Source organism: Anarhichas minor, unplaced genomic scaffold (genome assembly GCF_050575085.1).
Source record: "Anarhichas minor isolate MPS153535 unplaced genomic scaffold, ASM5057508v1 ptg000024l, whole genome shotgun sequence".
NCBI lineage: Eukaryota > Metazoa > Chordata > Actinopteri > Perciformes > Anarhichadidae > Anarhichas > Anarhichas minor.
The window spans coordinates 10,669,284-10,691,190 of NW_027466470.1; the positions used below are offsets into that span (position 1 = coordinate 10,669,284).

The following is a 21,907-nucleotide window of genomic DNA, read 5'->3' on the forward strand; positions in this document are numbered from 1 at the left end:
TCCTACTGAAGACGTGAATCTTTAAAACATTTTTAGCCTTGCTAGCAGGAAGGAAATGTCGCTCTGTCGGTTAGTCGGTCCACCATATTTGTGAAATATGTCAAATTGGAATTTGGTGCACACATTCATGTTCCCCTGAGAATGAACTGTAATCAGGTTTAGGGGTATTGATATAAACTGCAGTTTTATGTCCATCACAACAAAGGAAGATGTCACCGTGCACCGGTGTGGCTCGATTGTTTTTTGGTAGTTTTTGGACAACAGTGGAGGTATGGCACAGGATAATGCTGTAACCATTCATTAGACGTATTCTTTACAAAGTTTCTTTTTTGTTACAGCTCATTTTGTTTTTTTGTACAATTTCCTACCAGATGTTTCCCTTTCTCCTTTAATCCAATATAACAACTGTGCATCTGTTTGCATGATACAAGAGAGAGCTTCCAGTCAAGACTCAGCACAAGCATCTTACTTAATCATGAAGTAAGTGAGCATTAAAGCAGTAAAGTCAAAGGTTTCACATATCAACAGACAGTCCAGCCCCTGGTAGATTTCCCCTCACACGTGTGGAGGAGTAAAAGCAGTGCCTCCCATCCACCACAAATCTGTTACCGTAAGTCTGATTTTCAATACAATCCCTCATGGGTTCTCTTTCATTACGGTCCTCACCACATCTGTATCAGGTGTGGGCAAGTGCTAAGATCTGTTTTCCATATTTCTGTAGATCTCCTGCTCAGACCTTCCATGAACCTCCCCTATAGCCTTTCAGTGTACCTGCACTGACTCGTGTGGAGAATTGCCACAAATAAAACCTCTGTCTGACAAATGATTTGACTGAAAATGAAAATATTTGATAGAAAATTGTATTAATGTGGCCATGGATGACATTGAATATATCACTTTAATGGGATAGTATAAGCTGCCAGGATTCATGAGGTGTTGAAACGTGTATATCAGTAATGAGTAAAATGCTAAAAGTCAACAGGTGGTTATCATTGGGCCTCACTGGCTCATTTTAACTTCTGCCATTTCTGCCTGGCTGGCCCAAAGAGAAACATTTGAATGTGATGAGGAATAAAATAAATGTATATATTCAAGGAGCAGCAGGGGGAGCAGGGATCCCTGACTTATGAGTAAAGTTTTCTGGAATCTATTTCTGGAAGGAAAGCTTGTGTTTTGAGCTTATTGGTTTCGACAGCACAACTAATGGAGCAGTGGTGAACGATCCCTTGCTCCATGTTCCCGCTTGGCTCTGGAAGTGGAGCTAATGGTGAGCCAACTTCAGGCTGATATAGGTCCAAATCCAACCAGAAGGTGGAGGTGAATATGACCAAGAGGGTTGAGAAACCTTCATGATATGAACCTCTCCCTATCAGAGCTCATCAAAACAAAACTGCTGAGGATTTTAACAGATGCCAAATAAACAGGATTAAATGAGTCCAAGACAGAGACAGCAGAGCCTTTGAATCATTTCTGTGGTCTCCGCTTGATGTTTAGTTGCACTGAAGAGGCCAGACCACAGTTAATGGGACAGATCCCAGAGCATTACCTAAGCTCAAACTGCCGCTGTAGCAGAATAGTACTCTTTTTATCATTGTGGTGGGAAAAACATGCGTCAAGAGAATATATAATAACGTTTTTGTGTTTTCATAAAGCACAATGACTTATTGACTGAAGAAAAGCGTCTGAGCCAAGATTAAGTTTTAATAGCGCAAAATTTCAGCAGCAAAAAAAAATGCCTGCAGCCCATAACATAATGGAAGCTGCAGTATTTGTCATAGATTATAGACCATCTGAGGGAAAAGGAAAAGGCACTTTAAGGAAAACGGGCCATGTGTCAGAGCTCAGAAACACCTTGGCACTGTGAGTCAGTGATTATTACCCGAGGGAGTTCTTTCCCCTGTCTTTCCATAATCATGGGTCATCCCCTTCAATAGCTCGGTCTCAGCAATTGGCCCGTCTGCACGTCTCCAACCCCACAATATGAATCTCACAGGCCCCGGCCTGACAGGAGTGACAGTGTTTACACAGAGGCTCCTCGGCCAGAGGTTTGGATCTCATCGGCAGTTATAACCACCAGGTTTCTCTCCGTCGTTCACACCCTGCTGGTCTTCATCAAGTCAACCGCAGCAGCCATGTTTTTTTGTTGATTTAGTAAAATGGCATTTTCTGCTACTCCTCGCTGAGAGCCAGACCTGACCTGATTAATGCAGTCCTTGCAAACAGACAGGTCAAACTTTGGCTGGTTTTCCCATAGAGTTGGTACCACTGAGTCCGACTCGTAAAGATCCTCTATTCTGCTACATTGAAACCCTCAAAAAGCCCTGAGAACGCCACACTTACATTCCCTAATTTGTCTCCAACTTTATTTCAACATACAGCATGAATAAAGTTTTTCCAGTCTAACTTTGTTGTGGCTTTTGCTCCAGGCCATCAGATTTTACGGGCTACGCCAATTAGGCCACAAGTTATTCTGATGGTGCCACTAATTAGTTTTGTCTGCTGAGGGGACGACATGATGCATGAGCTTTGTACTGTATGAACATGATCACGCCGTTTAAACAACATGTACATATGGACTTTTAAAAACAAATAAATTACTTGAAAATGCTCAAATAGTTTCTTTAACGTCAGCATTTCAGTCACCACATATTTCTTTATAAGAGTCATGGATGTCTTACTCCTTCCATTTAATATGTCTATAGCTTCATTGCTCCACATTAACTTTACTTTTATCTGTAATTGCATTTTTTATTTTCAGCCGTTTGAATACTTTTCCAAAAACACACATCTCATAAATAGCATAAAAATGAAACTCTTACCTGTGTCAGTGAGTTTAGTCAACAGCCCAGGAGGTGCAGGTAAGACCCGGCTTGGTGTCTCAGTTGTGTTTCCTATGCAGATTCATGCTCTCCATTCTCCTCCTCTCACTCTCCTTCTGTCTTTGCTCTCATTGAGAGTGAAGGCCTGCATACAGCTATGGCACAAGCAAACACTGTCCACTAGGAGAACAGTAGAGGGTGGTCCATATGCAGAAAGAGGGAGGCTGATGGTGTGATTTTCTCCGTAGTTTAAGCAGAGGGGAGGCTTGGCTCTGCCCTCTTCCTCTGATGAAAGAAAAGACTCCTCCTAATATAAGATTCTGCCACAAATTAAAAACTAAGTGATGAACCAGATTAGCTAGGAGTCGGCAAAATCAGTCTAGCTGTCATCATGTCGGTCTCATATGGTCTTGTTTACAGTGTTTTCTATATTGTCTCTCACACACACTATTTGTCTGCCAGGCTTGTAGAAGTTGATGACATGCACATAAACTCTCTTTTTCTTTCTTTAACACACACACGTCTGCTTCATTCACAGTTTCTCATCCTCCTCGCAAAGCTGTTTCCCATCAGCTCTAATCTAATCACTGAGTGATTCTGGCGATCCAGTAGCTTTTGAATTTCAAATAAAGAGCTCTGCTTTGGATGAGCATCTCTTTACTCCATATATGGGGGTGTCTCTTGTGACAATCCAAGAGCTATTGGCAGCTGTGTTTATTTGGTTATGAGGACAATAAGCAGAGGGCTTTGTAGACAAAAAAAGAACGGCCCTCAGCTAAATGTTTTGGATCGAGGAGGAAGCACGGGCTTTGATGCATGGGGATTCTCTGCGTGGGGAGACATACTTTAGCATGTGGGAGGACACATTTGCTCATGAGCAACTGAGGCAGGACATTCACAAAGGGGTGTGTGTGTGTGTGTGTGTGTGTGTGTGTGTGTGTGTGTGTGTGTGTGAATCTATGAGAGCATGTGTTTGCCTATGCGTGATTGAGAGCATGTGTCGGCAGTTGTTTGTATATAATAGGGGTCGTCCAATTTAAATAAATCATATCGAAGAACATGTGTTTGGAGGAAGCGGTTACTGAAAAGAAGCTAAAAAATACATTTTGGGCTAATTCAACCCATGCCTGGAAATCTAACGGTATATGCATCATATTTAACAAGCCCCACTATTGTGTAGTCTAGATCAATGTTTCACAATCTGGCGCTCACAGGATATATCTGAGGGGTCCCAAGTGAAGTAAAAGGATATGAAAGAAAAATCTCTTTGGGGGAACTGCTCATAATTCATGTAAACTTAAGGGATACGAGAGCAATTTGCTGATTTTTTAAAAACGTCTTATAAACAGGACTTGTTTGTCAATTGTTTGCCCAATGTCACATTGGACAGATACTTCAGTAAGGTCCTTTTCCACTTAATGTAAGTGTATTCAGATGATGAGTCCCTTTTTCTGCCCCTTAGAAAGTCTGTTTACATCCCTGCTGATAGTTTTTGTTTGTACAACATGTGAGTTTGGGCCTTTGTATTAAGGAATTAATTGTTTAGCATGGAAAATTCACATGTCTCTATAAGTAAGCTGCCACATTGGTTAAAATCCAGCTCTCTCTGTGAGCCCCTCCTTGTGGCTAAAAAAGTTTATTACCACCTCCATCATCATAGTTGTTGCATGTCCATTGCTTCAATCTGAAATGGAAGTACTGTATGCAGTGGTGGGAGACGTAGTATTCAGATCATTTACTTAGTAAAAGTATCGATGCCACACTGTGTAAATACTCCAGTACAAGTAAAAGTTCTGAAACCACACTTAAGTGATTGTATGTAAGTATAATCAGCAAAATGTACTTATAGTATCAAAGTAAAAAGTACTTGTTATGTAGAAAATGGTCCCCGTCATTGTTTTACTACAATAACAATTAAAAATCGCCAAATGTGGAGATGCATCGTTTTCACTGGACACGAATGGTATGAAAAATTATAATCTAAAAAGTAACTTGTCATAAAGCTGTCACACAAATGTAGTGGAGTAGTGAACAACATTTGCCTCTGAGATGCAAGTCAGTGGAGTAAAAGTATTATAAAGTTGCACAAAATGTAAATACTCAAGTAATTACGCTACAAGTAACATGACCTTGTACTTAAGTGCAGTAAATGTACTTTGACATCGACATTCTCCCAATGTCTGTATGAATGCGAACGGAAGTAAGCTGCAGCGGATAAAATAGATGGTTAAAAGTCGAGTAAATAGGGATTAAAACTAAAGAGTTTTAGCATAAACAAACAACCATACCGTCAGACGAGCCCTCGATGACGTCATGCGTATTGGCCAATAGGAGGCGGTCACCTTGTGACGTTGGTACTCGTTAATACTCGACGGTCAGCGACAACGACCGTAATCAAAACAGAGGATTTCATAACTTTTACTTTGATTCACAGGGAAGGATTCATTAAGATAATGACGTTTTTTTAATTCAAAATATTTCTGAACGACGTCTTGCAGTTCTTTTTTTGTTCATTTCCCTCACGACTGTTTCTTTTTCCAAGTATGGTGAGTTTGACCTCGTCCCCTTCTGTAAAATGTTGACAACGTTTGACTGTCTGAACTTTGTGTTAACGCATCCTACAGACCGCTGTAGGAGTCATTGCGTTTGTCCACGGTGCCCTACAGAGACCGCTTGGATTAGAGGATTTAAACGGGCTTTACTTGTGTGCAGTGCTGCGGATAATATTAGTCTCCTGCAGCGTTAGAGATCCTGTGTCACTGTGGATCTGTTGAGCCCCCGAGGAAGACGAGACAACTGTCAGTGCATGTCCTTCACAAATGTACTTAATGTGCACAAACAATAACCTCTAAAACATATTATGATAGATAATTTACACCCTGGTCAAGATTAATAGCACACCCAAAGTGATTTCCAATATATAATGTAATGTTTGTTTCAGTAATATGTCTCAATTAACCCTTTAAGGTCACTGAACTTGTGTTTACACCTACATTATGATTACCCGGTAGTATGACTCTTACAGATATCTGCTGATGTGTTGCAGGACGCTCTGTACGACCTCTGCTTGGCTCAGGTGTGCCGCAGCCTGGACGCTCTGTGCAGCAGGCGAGCAGACGGCCCCATGTGCCTCAGCTGGGCCCCAATTTTCCCACAGGAGATGGCAGACCAGTTACTGCTTAAGATGGCAGCTAAAGGTAGGTCAGGAGGACAGAAAGAAAGGCTTCTACATTATCAATATCACTAACTGAGAGCAACTGTAGCTGCCAAGGGATGGTAGCTCTGTGGCAAGTTAGTAGAAAAGGGAGCAATGATCTCACACCATGACAAATGTGTCTTACTTATGAACTTCATTTAGTTCTAATTCTTCATGCACAAAACTTACTGTACAAACAAAGTCAGGAGAGCATTATCCTTAACTTACCCCTTCATATGCATGGTTATTAGTTCCGTGTAGACTACTATGGCAGGCTGAAATACTACAAGAAGTATTTTCCATCAACATCAATGAGGCTTTACTGATGCTATTTTTCCTAAAACATTCCTTCGTTTTCTTCTCTCTACAAGGGATACTGAATGACACAACCGTTGGGATTTTCCAAAACTGCAAAGCGCTCCGCCTGCGCCGAGCTTCCATCCGATGCTGTCCAGTGTCTGCAGAAGCTTTCCGCCTGGCCCTCTGCCCTCACCGGCTCCAGGAACTAGACGCCTCCTGGGTTCCTGGCGGCCTCACTGGGGCAAACATCATCTCAGGCCTGGCCTCCAACCCCGAGTGCAGATCCAGCCTACAGAGGTTGTCCCTAACTGGGCTACAGGTCAACTTGGAGTCTCTGGTGGAGGATGGAGGGACCCGTGTTGGATTTAGCTCCCTGCAGGGCTTGCGAACGCTCAACCTTGCCAACACAGACCTGACTGATGCCGTTCTCGAGGATATCTGCACTCTCCCTCGGCTGGAGAGCCTGGACATCTCCTGCAGTGCCGTCTCACAGCTTACCGCGCTCCTAGATTGCAAAAACACGCTGAGATCTTTGATCACCCACCGGCTGCGGCAGCTGGATATGACGCCTGCCAGGTTGCTGTTTGTCCTCAGCCAACTTCACGCTGTCAGGCATTTAGACTTTTCAGAGGACCATTTTGCTGTGGATGACAGTGACGGGAGAGACGGGGATGAGACCGTGCGGCAGCTTTTGGGTGGGAGTCCACATATCCTCCCTTCCCTTGTTTCTCTAGATATCTCTGGACGGAAGAGAATCACTGAAGCAGCAGTCAGAGCGTTTGTGGAGGCCAGAGGTGGACTGGTCTTCTTGGGCCTGCTAGCCACCGGTGCCAGCTCCTGTGACATCCTGTCTTCAAAGAAAAACCTAAAAGTAAGGAGCGAGCATCGGGTACAGAGTCGACATACTATGAGATGTCAGAGAATGTTATGGGCAGACACATGTTGACTCTCACATATGTTTCTCATTTGTCTTTGACTTGAGGCTTAGTTTGTTTGTGTACAGAAAATGTTGTATTTCCTGTCTCTCTCTGACAATGCTGATCTTCTGTGTATGTTCAGGTAACTGGAGAGGCTAATGAGAACCAGGTGTGCGAGGCCCTGAGAAGGTACAGAGACCGTGAGTGTTTCATCCGAGAGGCCCTCGTCCAGCTCTACAATCTAACCACTGACATTGACAAACCCCGGCCAGATATGCTGGAGGTACTATCACAGCTTTGTGTTTGAACAAAAGCTTTAAAGTGTAGTTTTACTTGTTACAGCGCAGGTCTTGTTATGGTCTTTTGGACATCATTTTTATGGATTGTGATTACATTGTTCTCTCAAAGTAATTGCTAAAACATCCATCATTTAGAAAAGATTATCTAAGCCACTTTATTTCAAGGTCACTAATATATCCCCCTCATTGCAGGAAAACTGGGCACGCAAAAATATGTCAGACTGTAAACTGTGATTGATGTTTAAAAAACATTTGGGTAATAATTTTGCTGCTCACCTTCATAAATTAGGTTGATGGGGGATCATTAAACCTGAATGATGCCGTTCCTTACCCCCACAACGATTTGTTAGGATATGAATGATTGTCAAAACAACGGTAATAGGACCTGGGTTGTAAGAAACAATGAATTATACTTAAATAATTACCTTGTATAGTACTCATAGTACGTTACTCATTTATTAAAAAATGGAAATGTTAGAGATCAAGATTTCCTGGCAAGAAGACGTTTCCAAAAAACAAACATACAGTATAAGCACGGTAATTCACAACATTTTATCCATAAAAAGAATACATTTCAAGTAGCATTTAAAAATCAGGTAAGGCTTGCACAATCAATGTTTGTTTTATCAAAATAGAAAATATGTACCATGCATCACTATACAATACATTTAATACATAGGCAAATATATGGCTGCCCTATATAACTGACAATCAACACAATGTGAATCATTCTAATGTAGCATAAATATCTAAATGTACAAAGAGCAAGGAAACTCACTTTTACACTCAGACTATTGTTGCCAGTAGAGAGCCCAGAGTTCTGCTGCAGGTAATTCAAAGAGCTCACACCTGAACTCGATCCCAAATGTATATAGACTCCGATCAAGCCAGGCTCCTCTCACTACCTGCTCCATCTCAGACAGCTGACAAATCAATCGATTTAAAAGTGTTTGTAACACATCCTCTTTGTAAACAGCCTAGTATTCATCTTCAAGCTTAGTTTGAACAAACTGTATACAGCTAAAGTTCAAATGTCCTCTGACCCGACATTATAATTACTGTATTTAGTCGAGAGAGGGAAAGAGGCGGTAAAGAGGCTGTTTCTAGCAGAGCCTTACAGATAAATGGTACACTGGAATCTCACAGCTGTCCCATCACTGTCTCTACTGACAGGAAGTTGTTTCTTATTCTGAAGCGCATGTGCTTTTGAAATAAACCTCTTGTTTGCTGTAGCTGGTGCTGAGTGGGATGCAGAGCCACCCCACCTCCCTGCACGTCCACCTGGTGGCCACAGCGTGTGTGTTCAACCTGACCGCTCAGGACCTGGCAGTGGCCATGCCTGTCAGCCTGATCAGCTCCACTGTCACCCAGCTGCTGTACGCCATGAAGACCTACCCTAACCACCAACAGGTCAGGGGACAGTGCTCAGTGTTTCTGATAACAGATCCATAATGATGAAGTTACACAACAGCAAAATGTGGCACAGAGTGGCTGTTGCTACCAGCTGGCGTGTCATTCATCCGATTCTAACCTAATATTTGCTGCATTTGGGTACCACGCCCATTTTTACACCATCAGACAGTATTTGTAGTTACTTCACATAACCATATACACACATAAAATACATAGATTTTTTTGAAACCATGGTTCTTCAATTGGTAAACTGTTTCCATCTCTGCAGGTGCAAAAGAACTGTCTGATGGCGCTCTGCAGTGACTACATCCTTCAGGATGTTCCATTTGACAAGTTAGTCATTTTCTCACAGTTCTAATATATGATGTACTGGTTCACGGTAACGCAGTAGCCAACATAATCAGTGCACTCGTAGAAAAGCACCGCAGTGTTTTTCCACCAAATTGTGATCCAGCTAAAATATATTTTCTCTTGAAACGTTTGTGCCAAAATAAATAGTTCCTCCAGATGTAACAGTGCAGACCTGAACTACCAAGGCTTCTCTGTGCATCACTGGTATATTTGTGCAATACTGTGTTGCTTATATCCATAATGTGATCATGGTTTAGGTATTTAGCAGCCACGCTGGTGATTAACTGGCTGCGCAGTCACGAGGATCCTACCCTTCAGAGGATGGCTGTGGCTGTCATCTCCATTCTGGTGGCCAAGGTCAAGACACTGCTCACTTACTGTGCATTCGTCTGCTAGAGGAAAATAGTATGACAACTGTTAGTCCCACCTGTTAAGAGCCCCGTGTGTCAGTCACCTCCTGTACCTCTGTGACATTTCAACAACAGTCAGGTTTATGCTTTCATTTAGTCCAGTTACATTTTTCACTGTGTCTTAAGTATTCAATTTGTTCTAGTTTGACATTTGGGACAATATGTAGAATTCAAAGAAGCACTGATCTATTATTATGTTTGCAGTTGTCCACAGAGGAGACCGCTCAGCTCGGCAAGGACGTCTTCATCATCAAGGTACATTAACACTTTCAGAGTATTTCGATTCAAACTTGCACAACGTCCCCGGCTTAGCACTAGATATGCATGAGTGTATTTCTAGTTCTCTCGGTCTTCCTCAGCCTCTGAATTTTCCATTACCCTGCATATACACTCATTGTGTCACTGTCAACTCGTTTCTCCATGCACTCGTCCTTCATGGTTTACTGTTACTTCATTATTCAATTACACCTCTCTATATTTCTTTGTGTGTGCAATCAAGCTTCTCTCTAAATGTCAGTTGTTTTGCTTATTGCACAGCACATTGTAACAGCTTAAGTTAATATTTTCCTGTATATCTACAAATTAAAAAAAACGATTTTTCATTTTTGGCTGTTACATGTCTCCTCGTCCCTCTGTCTCATGTTTTCACCACTCATTTACTCCATCTCACAGCAGCTGCTGGCTATTGTGCAGCAGAAAGCCATGGTGGGAGTGGTGGACTCCACTCTGAAATTTGCCCTGAGTGCTCTGTGGAACCTGACGGATGAGATGCCCACTGCTGCTCGCAATTTCATCGAGTGCCAGGGCCTGGAGCTGTACGAGGAGGTTCTTGAGGTAGAAGAGCCCCAGAAATACACTGAGACACATTAATACAGAAATGCACCCCCAGCCACACACACAAACATCGTCTCATGCTGTCCCTTTTTTATGTTGCAGTCCTACTACACTGAACCTTCCATTCAGCAGAAAGTTCTTGGCCTTCTGGTGGGTTCAGTATGTCTTTATGTGGCGTTATTAGTCCAGATTGTTTTTTTTCCATGTGTGCCACAGTACTGCATGTGCTTGTTTTTATAGCTTGTTTAAACTAAAAAGTGATTTAATAGTTTAAAGTTAATGCTTGTTTTCTTTTTGCAATGATTCCCACATCACATATTTACATATTGCCCCCAAATATTTGACCCATGGGGAAGAAATAAAATCCATCTGTAGGCAATCTAACATATTATTGTTGGCATCAATGTGCAAAATACCCGGTGGTAACCGGGGGTCTCCCCCCTAACTAGTGCTTCAGAGTTATGCTGAAGTCTTATAGACTCAATATGCAAGATTTCATGAATGTAAGCCAAGATAATCAACTATATAAGCACTTTGCACACATCACCAAGGCTAATATCATTAACAATAAGGCCTCTCACACAACCACGACCTGCAACATATTCCATACAACACACTCACCTCTTTCTCTAGAACCAGACACACTTGTCGCTGTACAACTTCTCACCCAACACATGAATAAATTAAGTTTAAATTCGGAATACGGCTGGACAAAGTGAGCCTTTAAAAGGCATTTTTAGCGACAATTGCCAGAGACGACATAAATAAAAAAAGATTTTTGCAGAAAACCCCAAAATGGGGTTTCAAGTTTCAAGTGTCAATTAGGGGTCTCGGGCCCCGAGACCGCTCGTATTAGTGCTATTATTTGTCTCTCTGTGTTGCAGAACAACATTGCAGAGGTGGAGGTGCTACAGGTGGACCTTATGGAGGAGGACCTGTTGGAGCACATCCTCAGCCTGTTGCAGGACAACCAGGTGGAGCAGCGGGTCCGTTACTTTGCAGGGGGGACTCTGGCACAGCTTGTCTCCAGACCAGAGGCCTGGACCCTGGACGACGAGCTCCGCAGCACCATACTGAAGCAGCTGGTGTGTGTTTGAGAGGCAAAAAGTTGTGGATGCTGCTCTGCATTTAAAACTGAGTCAAATCCACCTTTGACTGTTTTCAAAGTGTCTCTCTTTCTTTCTTTGCAGCATGCATCCATAATGACATGGACCCAACTCGAGAAAGAAATGGTCTCTTATAGGTGAGAGAAACTCAAACTGGACAAAATAGAAAGCATTTTAGAAGTAGCATAGCTTTTAATGCATCAACCTCAGACATACAGAATATTACCTGCAGTACCGGAGAAAGTCCAGACAATCACAAGGACGGATTTTAAAAATGTATTAAATTATTTTCTGTGAGTGGAAACTTATATTCCCTTGGTGTTTGATGCGAAAGAAAGAAATGTCAGGTTAATTTACTAAACCTCCCCCCCCAAAAAAAAGGTCAGAATTACTCAAAGTTCAATATTTTTAATCCGATCGTACCATCTCCTTGTTTCCACATTTCAGATCATTCCGTCCATTTTGCTCTCTGCTTCAGACTTGGCAGTCCTCTGGAGTGCAGCTGTGGGCAGTCTGGGCAATACATCTGGTCTGCATTCAAAACGGTAAGAAGCATGACAGACTACTGGGGAGATATTAGGGGGTGGGAGCACATGGGTGGTTTTTTAGGGGTCAGCATATTTAAACAGAACTGCTCATGTATTACAGTACAGCATGTCAGCTGCAATGATTAGTTGACTAATCAATAAGTCAGTCTACAGAAAATGTATCAGAAATGATTTCTGTACAAAAAAAGACTAAACTGAATAGTTTAAAGAGGTCTCCTTGGACTTCGAGAAACTGGGATGGACATTGTTCAATACCTTCTAAAGTTTTAGAGTAAACTAGAAAATAATCTGCATATTAACCAACAAACATAATCATTGGTTGCCGCCCTCTACATTTTGATGTAAAATAGAGCTGATTGTCGCTTTCATCAGTACATTTGTCACAATAAATACACCTTATGAAATAGACTCAAAGACTTCTCCAGTGTATTAATGATCAAGTTATGGTACACCATCACTGTAAGCTTCCATTTCCCTCATGTTCTTAACGCGTCTCTCCATCTTCTATAGCGTCACATTACAGCAGCATGATGGAGAAGGACGGCGTGACTGAACTTCTGAGGGCTTTGGCTGCACATCCCGACACACACAGCGACGTTAAAGGACTGTCGGACAGCATCTTGCGTGTGGTAGAGAAACACCAGAGTCACTCAGGGTCCGTCAACAAACAGATGGAGTCTCGAAACTCTTGACAAACGTGCAAAGAAATTACATTTTAGTTTATTGTTCAGCTGTGAGTAAAATCTGCGAAACGTGAGGTTGCATATTGAGTATTGGATACAGACAGTTCACGTCAGTCAGCTTGAATTTAAAGTTCAGTGGAATAAATGCTGTACAATCGCTGGTTATAAAAAGTTCTCTCAGGAGGTACCTTTACACTGTTGATGAATCCTTAAGCAAAAATGTTTACAGACAGGATATAAAGTCCTAATATTTTATCTATTCTGAGGTCAAATTGCTGTTTAGTATGAAAAAGTTTGACTGTAAAAAAAACAACTAAATAAACTGAAGTTGGAGACTAAAGCTTGTGTCGTAAATCATGCATGTAACAAACACTAGTCACTAGAGGGTGCTTTGGTACTGTAGCTTCAGGGCTGTTTTGGTCTTAAGATCCTTTTATGTAAAATATTCAATCAGACGTTTAAATTCAAGATAATACATAAGTAGCAATATACCAAATCAACCTGAATCTGCTGTGTTTACCTTTTCTGTGCCGAGGGAAGTTCTCTCCCTCTCTCCTCCCTGGTATCCTAGATGCTGAAGTCATTATATTTTATGTAATACAGCTGGAGAACTGCTCGTAGGCATGGAGTCTATTCCAAGTTGGCCTATTAATAAATCCTTCCGAAAAGTCGATTAACAACCTCTCATGGATATTTGAGTTCTACCACCATGTTCAACTTCTAGTCTCAAATCCGTTTGACATTTTTAAACCCCCCCCCCAAGAGGAATAGAAAGGCTCTACTAAATAGAATGCAACTTCAGGTGCTTGTGATTCAGCCAGGTTAGTCATCGTATGCCTGTAATGTTAGAAAGGAGCTGTATAAACTAATCCAGGGTCAGCGTTTAACTACCGATCCAGTGGGATAAAAGGTCAAGCACCCTATGGTGAACATGGTGTGATGTTACCGTTTGAAGTTCAAGGCAAGAGTAGTGTGGGAAAATGCCACTCAACTGCAGTGTGCATGGTGACTTTGCACTGGTGTCGGGTGGACACGTGGAAAACTTTGCACGTGAGGTGGTAGGGTGAACAGAAGAGCCAGAAGGTAATAGTGGTGAGCACTTCCTTAATCAGGTCTTAAGTTTGCGGATCAAAGAGCCCATCAATATTCAAGTGACAGATGAGACTGGCAGGCAGAGAGACTATCAAATAGACAGGAGGAAAAACAGGAAAGAACTTTGAGAGTTTCAACACTTAAGGAAATACGCTTTGTTGCTTTCTTGCTGAGCGTTAGAACAGATGATTAACGGTCTCAATTTTGGAGGTTATGTGCACGAGTGTCTGGACCATGAGCAGCGACTTCTTGGAGCCTCTGTGGTCACTAGCAACTGCTCCAACCCAGAAATAGCTCAGCAAGTAACCCAACTGTAAAACCACATGTTGGTGTTTTTACACCATTTGTATGGATTAAACAACGATGCCATGCTTTTACATATGTAGCTAAATAAATCAAACAGGTTAGCTTAGTTTAACAAAGACTTAAGGGAAATGGAACACCTGGCTCTGCCCAAAGGTTGCAAATTCTACCCAACACCTTGACTGCTTATCAGCAGGTTTATCGTTTAATTTATACAAAAACATTTAAAAACAAGTTTTGATTTTAGAAGAGACTCCACGAAGTCACTGCTCTAAGAAACGGTCACACACACACAACCCCTTTAAGGGTGAAGAGTTTTTAACTTTTTCTACATGCGGCAGCGGCAATATGGGGACAATGATGAAGGGGGGGGGGTTAACACCATACAGGAAAATAGTTTAAGAACTTAATCGTCTTGAAAATAGCACACAAGGCACGGACTCATTACTGACCCAAGACAGCTGTGATTCTTAGAATTAACCAAATGTTTTCTTATAATCAAAATCCTTAAATAGGCAAAGACTGGAGCTGCTGTGGAAGAAAGGATATTAATGGCCAAATGAAATTATTGAAACACTAAAGGGAATGTCCCATGCACAGTGTGTGGGCCCTCACCACAGGGGAATAACTTCCCAACAACAGACGCTGCTTCAGTGAAGGGCAACTAATACAAGAATTAAACAACCCAGTTGGTTTGACGACACAGGCAAAATGAGCACAGCAAAACAGCAGCAAGTAAACCTACAAAAGGGAAAACTGGGATTAAGGCTCACCATGCTGCATACTAAAATTAGTTTTATACTGTGACCAGCTCACAACTTCTGTATGGTGGCATTAACACATGGGATCACCCCAAAAAGGTCAACAGGATAAAAATGGGGTTCGAACACACTATGCACAGTCAACACGGTCAAAAGCATACCAATGTGTGCAGTGTAGAAAGACTGACTTGTGCATGTGATGTGATTGATTTAATTACATACCTGTAACACCAAACACTTCCAGCCAGGACAGGGGCCAAAAGAGTGAGCATAGGCCAACAGATGCTTTGTATAATCTGCCCCTAATTAGGTAATTGGTTGTGGGAGGAGCCAGGCCTGGGGCGGCATTCACCAACACAACACATAATGATACTGTATTCACTTGCATTATGGGGAGCGTTCTTCACCACATACGGATTCAACAAAGGAGAAATAAAGAATTAGTGAGGTTTCGAGGTGCTGATAGACATATTTAGTTACCCTCGGATAAAGCCAAACTAGCTGTTTCCCTGTGTTTCCCATCTTTATGCTAAGCTAATCCGCTGGCTGTAGCTTCATATTACTCTTACAGACCATACTGTCTTCATCTAACTCTCGGCAAGAAAGCACATAAATACATTTCAAGCCATGGAAAAAGAGATAGATTTAGAGCTCAGATGTCTATATGGAAATTGACAGCTGCAAAAATAGGATTTATGGCCAAAAATATCTCGTGTAGAGATATATTAAGCATGGGAGGGGTAAAGAGAGACATGCTGGAGATAAGAGGAACAGAGTGAGTCAAAGGAAATGAAAAACCCTTTCATGCTCCAGGATAGTTTGTGCAAAAATACCTCAGACCATTCCCTGTCTCAGTCTAAAATATCATTGTGCTGCTTTTGAGTTGGAGCTTAATGTGAGTAAGCATCTCGTTATCTCACTTTTGCAGCCAGCATTGGATTAACATAATCGTGAACTAGTCTGGGCACCCAGAATACAGTTATGTACAATGCAACACATCTCCAGCTGTGTATGCATGTGCAAGTTCACTTGTGGGGCTGAGTTTGCAGTGTATTTGTGTATTTGTGCAGCTACGTCTGTGAATCAACAAGGCCCCGGTGTAGACCATGAGGCCGCCATACAGATCTTTGACTTGGATGCTAATTAGTAACCCACTAACCTTCTAAATACCCAGATAGCAAAACAGGGGGAAAGCACATTCAAAGAGCAGAAGGAGAGGTCGAATAACAAGACAAAGCAACAAAAAAAAAACACTTCTCCAGGCAGAACTGTGACGCACAAAAGGACACACCATCTCCTCTCAAATGACCTTTTTATTGCTGGGGAAGGATACAGAGTTGGCAGGCCCCTGAGCCTGTGTGCAGATATGTAACAGCAGTAGGACCATCCCTCTCTCTGCCAAGTGGAGGCAGGGGCTTAGCAATCAATAGCCACTTTCACAGAGGAGGGCTAAGCAGGGCTTGTTCCATCAAGTCCAATAGAAAACATAGAATCGAACACAATAACTTCATTAAGTGAAACTGAAAAATCATTTCTGATAATAATCTGATGTGAGAATAACGGAGAAAGTGAGAGAAAATAATCTAAAGAAAACTGTTAAAAAGTCACGTTTGGCCTGTAATGAAGACCAGGCATATCTTTAATTCTGTCTGCCTTTGTGCGCTCCAGTGTGGGCAAAATGTGAAATCACAAATAATTAAAGCAAAGGAGGAGGACTCATTATACACTGTGTGTTTACAATTGTAAGCATTGGAAATGTATTTAACTTAATATAAGTTGCAGCAGTTCCTTTATGATTCAGTTTAGCACAGCATTCTGGGAGGTTTGATTGTCTGACAGCCATTTGGTGCTGTCATCCATATGTGGCAGTGATTAATGATGAAATGTTCTTGAAATAACTGAAACCCATTTCCCAAGCACCAGTCTCTTGAAGTAGTACCACTGCTCCGTGACTAAAGGATTATCTTCCTATTTTGTGTGTGTTTGGGTGTGAGTGAGCGTGTTTGTGAGCTGATGTGTCAGAGGGCTATTACAGTCGGTTAGAGCCGCTCTTACTTTATGTCGCATCTCCCATCTGTGGACATTTTACAGTGGCCTGTTGGCCTTCAGCTCAGTAGATGCACACAAAGGTGCAAACAACCACAGGCAGGGAACACACCTGCAGGAGCTTCTGCATCCAATGGCTGTTTGCATTTATGTCTATTCACTGAACTGCCGGTCACAGCTGTGCTATTGATGTGACGGTAACCAGCTGAATGCATTTCTGTCCTGAAGCACATCCTGACCACTACCTCAGCCTTGCTTGTGAATGATGGGATAAAGAGATGAAAACAAACAGCCATTCTCAAGCACAACAATATCCCTATTAGTACCACTGTATTTGTAAAGCATAGTTTAACATTTTGGGAAATAAGTGTATTCCCTTTCTTGCCAAGAGTTAGATGAGTCTGTACGCTGAAGCTAGAGCCATAGCCTGGTAGCTTAGCTGAGCATGAAGACAGAAGCAGGAGGAGACAGCTAACAGTCACCCAACTGTAGCCAACCTTATTTTCATCAATGAAAAGCAGAGCATTGCATTGCAGGATTCTTAGCACAAAGTAGTGTACATGCCATGGCTTCATATTGTGCATTCATTCTACATTCAGAATTTGGACACTTAACTAAAATGGGGGAGGGTCAATGAAAGGGATATCTGACTCAAGGAAGTCAACGCTCCCACAAACTCCCTCAGATAACCACAATTTGTTGTGTTTACATTTAGTATATTGCATGGATTATACAAACAAGATAAGACAGTGTTAATTAGTAAGCGCGGTGTGGGTAGGTTGGTTTTTTACTTTTCGACCCCCCTGTTTCCAGTCTTTATGCTAAGCTATGCTAATCAGCTGCATAACATTGCAACAACAACAGAACAAAAAACTACGGCATGTACACTAGTTTGTGAAAACAATCCCATAATGCAATGCTCTGCATTTTATTGATGCAAATAAAATGAAGCTCTAGCGTAAGTTCAGTCAGGAAGACTATACTCTTGCATGCCTAAGCCCGTAGTATATTTCTCATACATCTCATTCATTCAGTCATTCACTCCTCACGCAAGCTCACTCATCATTGTATTGCTGCCAAGCTCCAAATACTTTGTCAAGACTTTATCATCACATGTCATCTGAATTGTCTCTCCTGATTGAAATTACAGTTAAGGCAACGGTTTAACGTTTTCCCTCCTGCTTCAAGTCGTTATGCTAAGCTAAGCTAACAGGCTACTGGCTGTAACGTGAAAGTTGTATCAAACTTCTTATCTCAGCCTAAGCAAGAAAGCTAACAAGCGTATTTCCCAAAACATCTAACTCTTTTAAAATGTAAACTTCATGATTTTGATGATGTGGGAAGAGGCGGTTAGTGAGAGTAATGCAGCGTAAAAGCTTCTTCTGAGCTCTTACACAGTACATTGTACCCAGAGGTGATTTGTGTTGGAGTCGATTATGGAGGCAGAACTGACGCTTTTGTCTCTGTGTGTCTGAACACATGCATACATGTGCCTGAATATGTTCTGGCTTTGCAGTGTGGGGGTGTAAAAAGTGCAGGATATTAAGGTCATCCGTTGAGTATATTGTTTAAGCTCAGCATCTTCTGCTGCTATACAGTACCTCCAAGTGCCCATACAGAGCAAAAACTGTCAATACTGAGAGTTTTCAGAGCCAGGTGTTTGCCTTGTGTGCAGAACACATGACCAGCAACTATGTACATGTTTATTACTTGTCATTCCATCTGTCCCACTGTGCTGACATGTATTAGGGCAACCAGCTATCCTATTTCCACGCCGCACCCTTGCCTGCGGCATCACGTGGCCTAATCGGTGTGGTTAGCAGAATGTAATACACCATACACGACTAACCCATATCTGTATCGTATGCAGATATAGATAAGAGTTTACTACACAGACCTCAATAGACGTACACATTATGCAATGCATTCTGTATATACTGAAGGCACCCATGCAAATATTACACCCAAAGCCATGAGAGCATCTCAGCATACTGCTTTAGTAGCAACTTACAGGTACTGTACAAGGGTCACTATCTTGCATTGACACTTTTGGCATCTAGTTATGTATGTCATGCCAGTAAGTATGTTTAGGTTGGTGCATGCAGAGTTATGCATACTGCCATGAGTCAAGATCACTCCCTTATATGACGAGGGAGTGCAATGACACAGACATACACACGCGATGAGTTCCTCACTGTCTAGTGGTGTTGTAGTTGAAAAAAGATTACACTTATACCAAGACTGCCTCTTTCTAACACCACATTTTCACAAACTGCAAAAGGGAAAAACTCCACAATTGACATTTTTCACAGCAAACATTTTGACTTTTCATTGCAGCAACAGCTCAGGTGTAATTAATACTTGTCATGATGCCTGAGACCAGGGCCCTGGAGCCTGAACACCTAAATGGAATGCGGCCATCATTCATGTTATTATTACACCAGTGCTTTTCACGGTATGATAAATCAAACGGTTTGAAAAAGGGTCTATAATGGTCAAAGCAGAAAATTATTTTTGCATTCAACACTGACACTTAATAACCAGCATGTGTCTCAGTACTGTTCATGTACTGTTAGTTCTTTAGTGAAACCAATAACTTTATATTTGTAGTTCATTTTGGACAAATCCCAACAATGTGCACACATACAAGCGCCAGTAAATGTGTGAAGAAAGGTTTCTCAGTAGTATTGCGGGCCACATTACAGTAAGACAACAGATTGTGTGCACCCATTCTATCTTCACCACATTTTATAATAAGTAAAAGTCATATAATGCCACAATATTAAGTGTTTTTAACATTTTGACTTGTCATTGTAGGAAAAGCACAGGTGTTACTCATAACATTATCATTGGCTCTGTTTTATTCAAGTGTCACAGTAAGCCATGATGGTATGACAGTGAGCCAGCATGCAAAATAACCTGAAATTCAAGAAACTAAATTAAATTTAGCCATCGTTTATTAAACCATCATTCATTTTATTAGCTACACATGTGCTTTTCTCTCTACCTTGCTGGCACAGCTGCAAGATATTACTATCATTACAGTGAATAGGACTTGCATACATCCATCAAACATCACACTTTCATAATAATATTGCCATTCATCCATCATCTGTAACCGCTTATCCTTACAGGGTCGCGAGGGGCTGGAGCCAATCACAGCTGACATTGGACAAGAAGCAAGAAGCAGGGTACACCCTGGACAGGTCGCCGGTCAATCACGGGGCGGACACATAGAGACAGACAACATCTTCAGTCACATTCACACCTATGGGCAACCAACAAGTAACCTGCATGTCTTTGGACTGTGGGAGAAAACCCAAAACTTGTAGAAAGTAAAATCTGCACAATATAAAATGAGGGGGAAAAGCAGCTGGTCCAATCACTGTGAGAGGACGCCCTCCCTCTCAGATCCCTCAAAAGTTCAATGTTTCTCTTAAAACAAGTATCACAATTATTCTGAGACACAACTGATTGTACAAAGAAAATACACACACACACACACACAGAACGGCACATTGGAGCAGCTACCTCATGGTTTCTCTAGTCCACCAAGGATTTATTTTCCTACTCCTTCCTAAGTTCGTAACAGTCAGTGCCAGTGGAAAGTGAAGTAGTACAGCCGCCAAGTAAGTCAAAATATGAAAGTCTATGGACCATAGACTGTTGGCCTACGATGTTGCAAATTGGAGCCAAACAAAGCAGGTGATGATATTTACCACTGTGGGCTGAAATGATTCGGGTCCCTGTTTTTCCTGACAGCATTCGCTGTCTTATTGCTCTCAAGCTGTAAATTCATTAAACATCAGGTTTGGAGTAAAGTCTTTGTAAATTCACTAATTTTAAAGTGAATAAAAAGTGTAACTCACATACTAAGAAAGTAGGAGTATGGATGTTTTTAAAGAATGACTCTCAAATGATAAAACTTAGGATCTTTTGAATGAAAATCCTGTTTCCTTTAATGAATTGAATTAGCTTGTAAACACCTCATAAGGCTTTTTTGGTGCATCAACTGTGCATGCAGAAACAAATAGGATACTGCACTCAAACCCAACAAAGAGAGGCTGAAGTAGAAATCAATTATTACATTCTCCTGTTTACTTGCCATCCAGCAGGGAACCGCTGCCAAACCAGACCTTAGCAGTTGGCACATGCTGACTCTCAACTTCACAAACAGACCTTCAACACAAACGCCTCGACTGCAGTTTGTTTCTGGGCTACTAGATGAGGGAGGTGGACTATCAGTACAAAACCACGCATCACCGGACCAAAGATGGACACGCTCACATCAGCAGGAGCTCAGTCAAACGTGCAGCTACATGTTACACACTGGTGTGTGCATGCATGTGCACACATTTATTAATCTACACTGATAAAACTGCATTGTATAAATGCATTGAATCCTCTCCTTTTAGTAGAAATGAGTAGAAATAAGTAGAATGACCACACCACTTTAAATGTCCCAAAGTGGCTGTGAAGCTACTGTGCTTGTTGCCATTATGGAGGTCAACTGGTGATTTATTTTTTGGTGTGAAAACAAAGCTAATTAAGTAGGGTCTAGAAATAGATTGTCATATTTATTAGCAGGTGCAACTATCCAATTTGTCACATTATAGGTACAAACAAATTGCATCATATGACAAGCTTGTTTGTCCTTTGCTGGTCACAGCTGGACCCAGATGCTTGTTAAAAGAATAGCCGGACATGTGTTGGGAAACACTCTTATTCGCTGTCTCGCCTAGAGTTAGATGAGAAGATCAATAAAGTGGTATCAATCGTCTCATCTAACTCTTGGCAACAAAGTGAGTAATTAAAGTTCCTAAAATGTG

The 21,907-nt window shown here is 41.7% G+C and overlaps 1 protein-coding gene across 1 annotated transcript; it reads left to right on the forward strand.

Annotated features, from left to right (window-relative positions):
- Positions 1-5,007: 5,007 nt before the first annotated feature.
- Positions 5,008-12,885, forward strand: LOC142956012 (protein zyg-11 homolog). Its single transcript, XM_076097294.1, has 14 exons — positions 5,008-5,019; positions 5,845-6,016; positions 6,387-7,186; positions 7,375-7,515; positions 8,765-8,941; positions 9,213-9,277; positions 9,553-9,652; positions 9,910-9,960; positions 10,378-10,539; positions 10,642-10,689; positions 11,424-11,624; positions 11,730-11,782; positions 12,093-12,190; positions 12,704-12,885. Exons 1-14 carry the CDS (start codon positions 5,008-5,010, stop codon positions 12,883-12,885), a joined length of 2,262 nt encoding a protein of 753 aa, XP_075953409.1.
- The last annotated feature ends 9,022 nt before the right edge of the window (positions 12,886-21,907 follow it).

Excerpts from the sequence above, each read along its gene's own strand:
- LOC142956012 (XM_076097294.1), top strand. Across the intron at positions 10,540-10,641 it reads TGTACGAGGAGGTTCTTGAG|TCCTACTACACTGAACCTTC; the intron begins GTAGAAGAGCCC and ends TTTATGTTGCAG. Across the intron at positions 12,191-12,703 it reads TCTGGTCTGCATTCAAAACG|CGTCACATTACAGCAGCATG; the intron begins GTAAGAAGCATG and ends CATCTTCTATAG.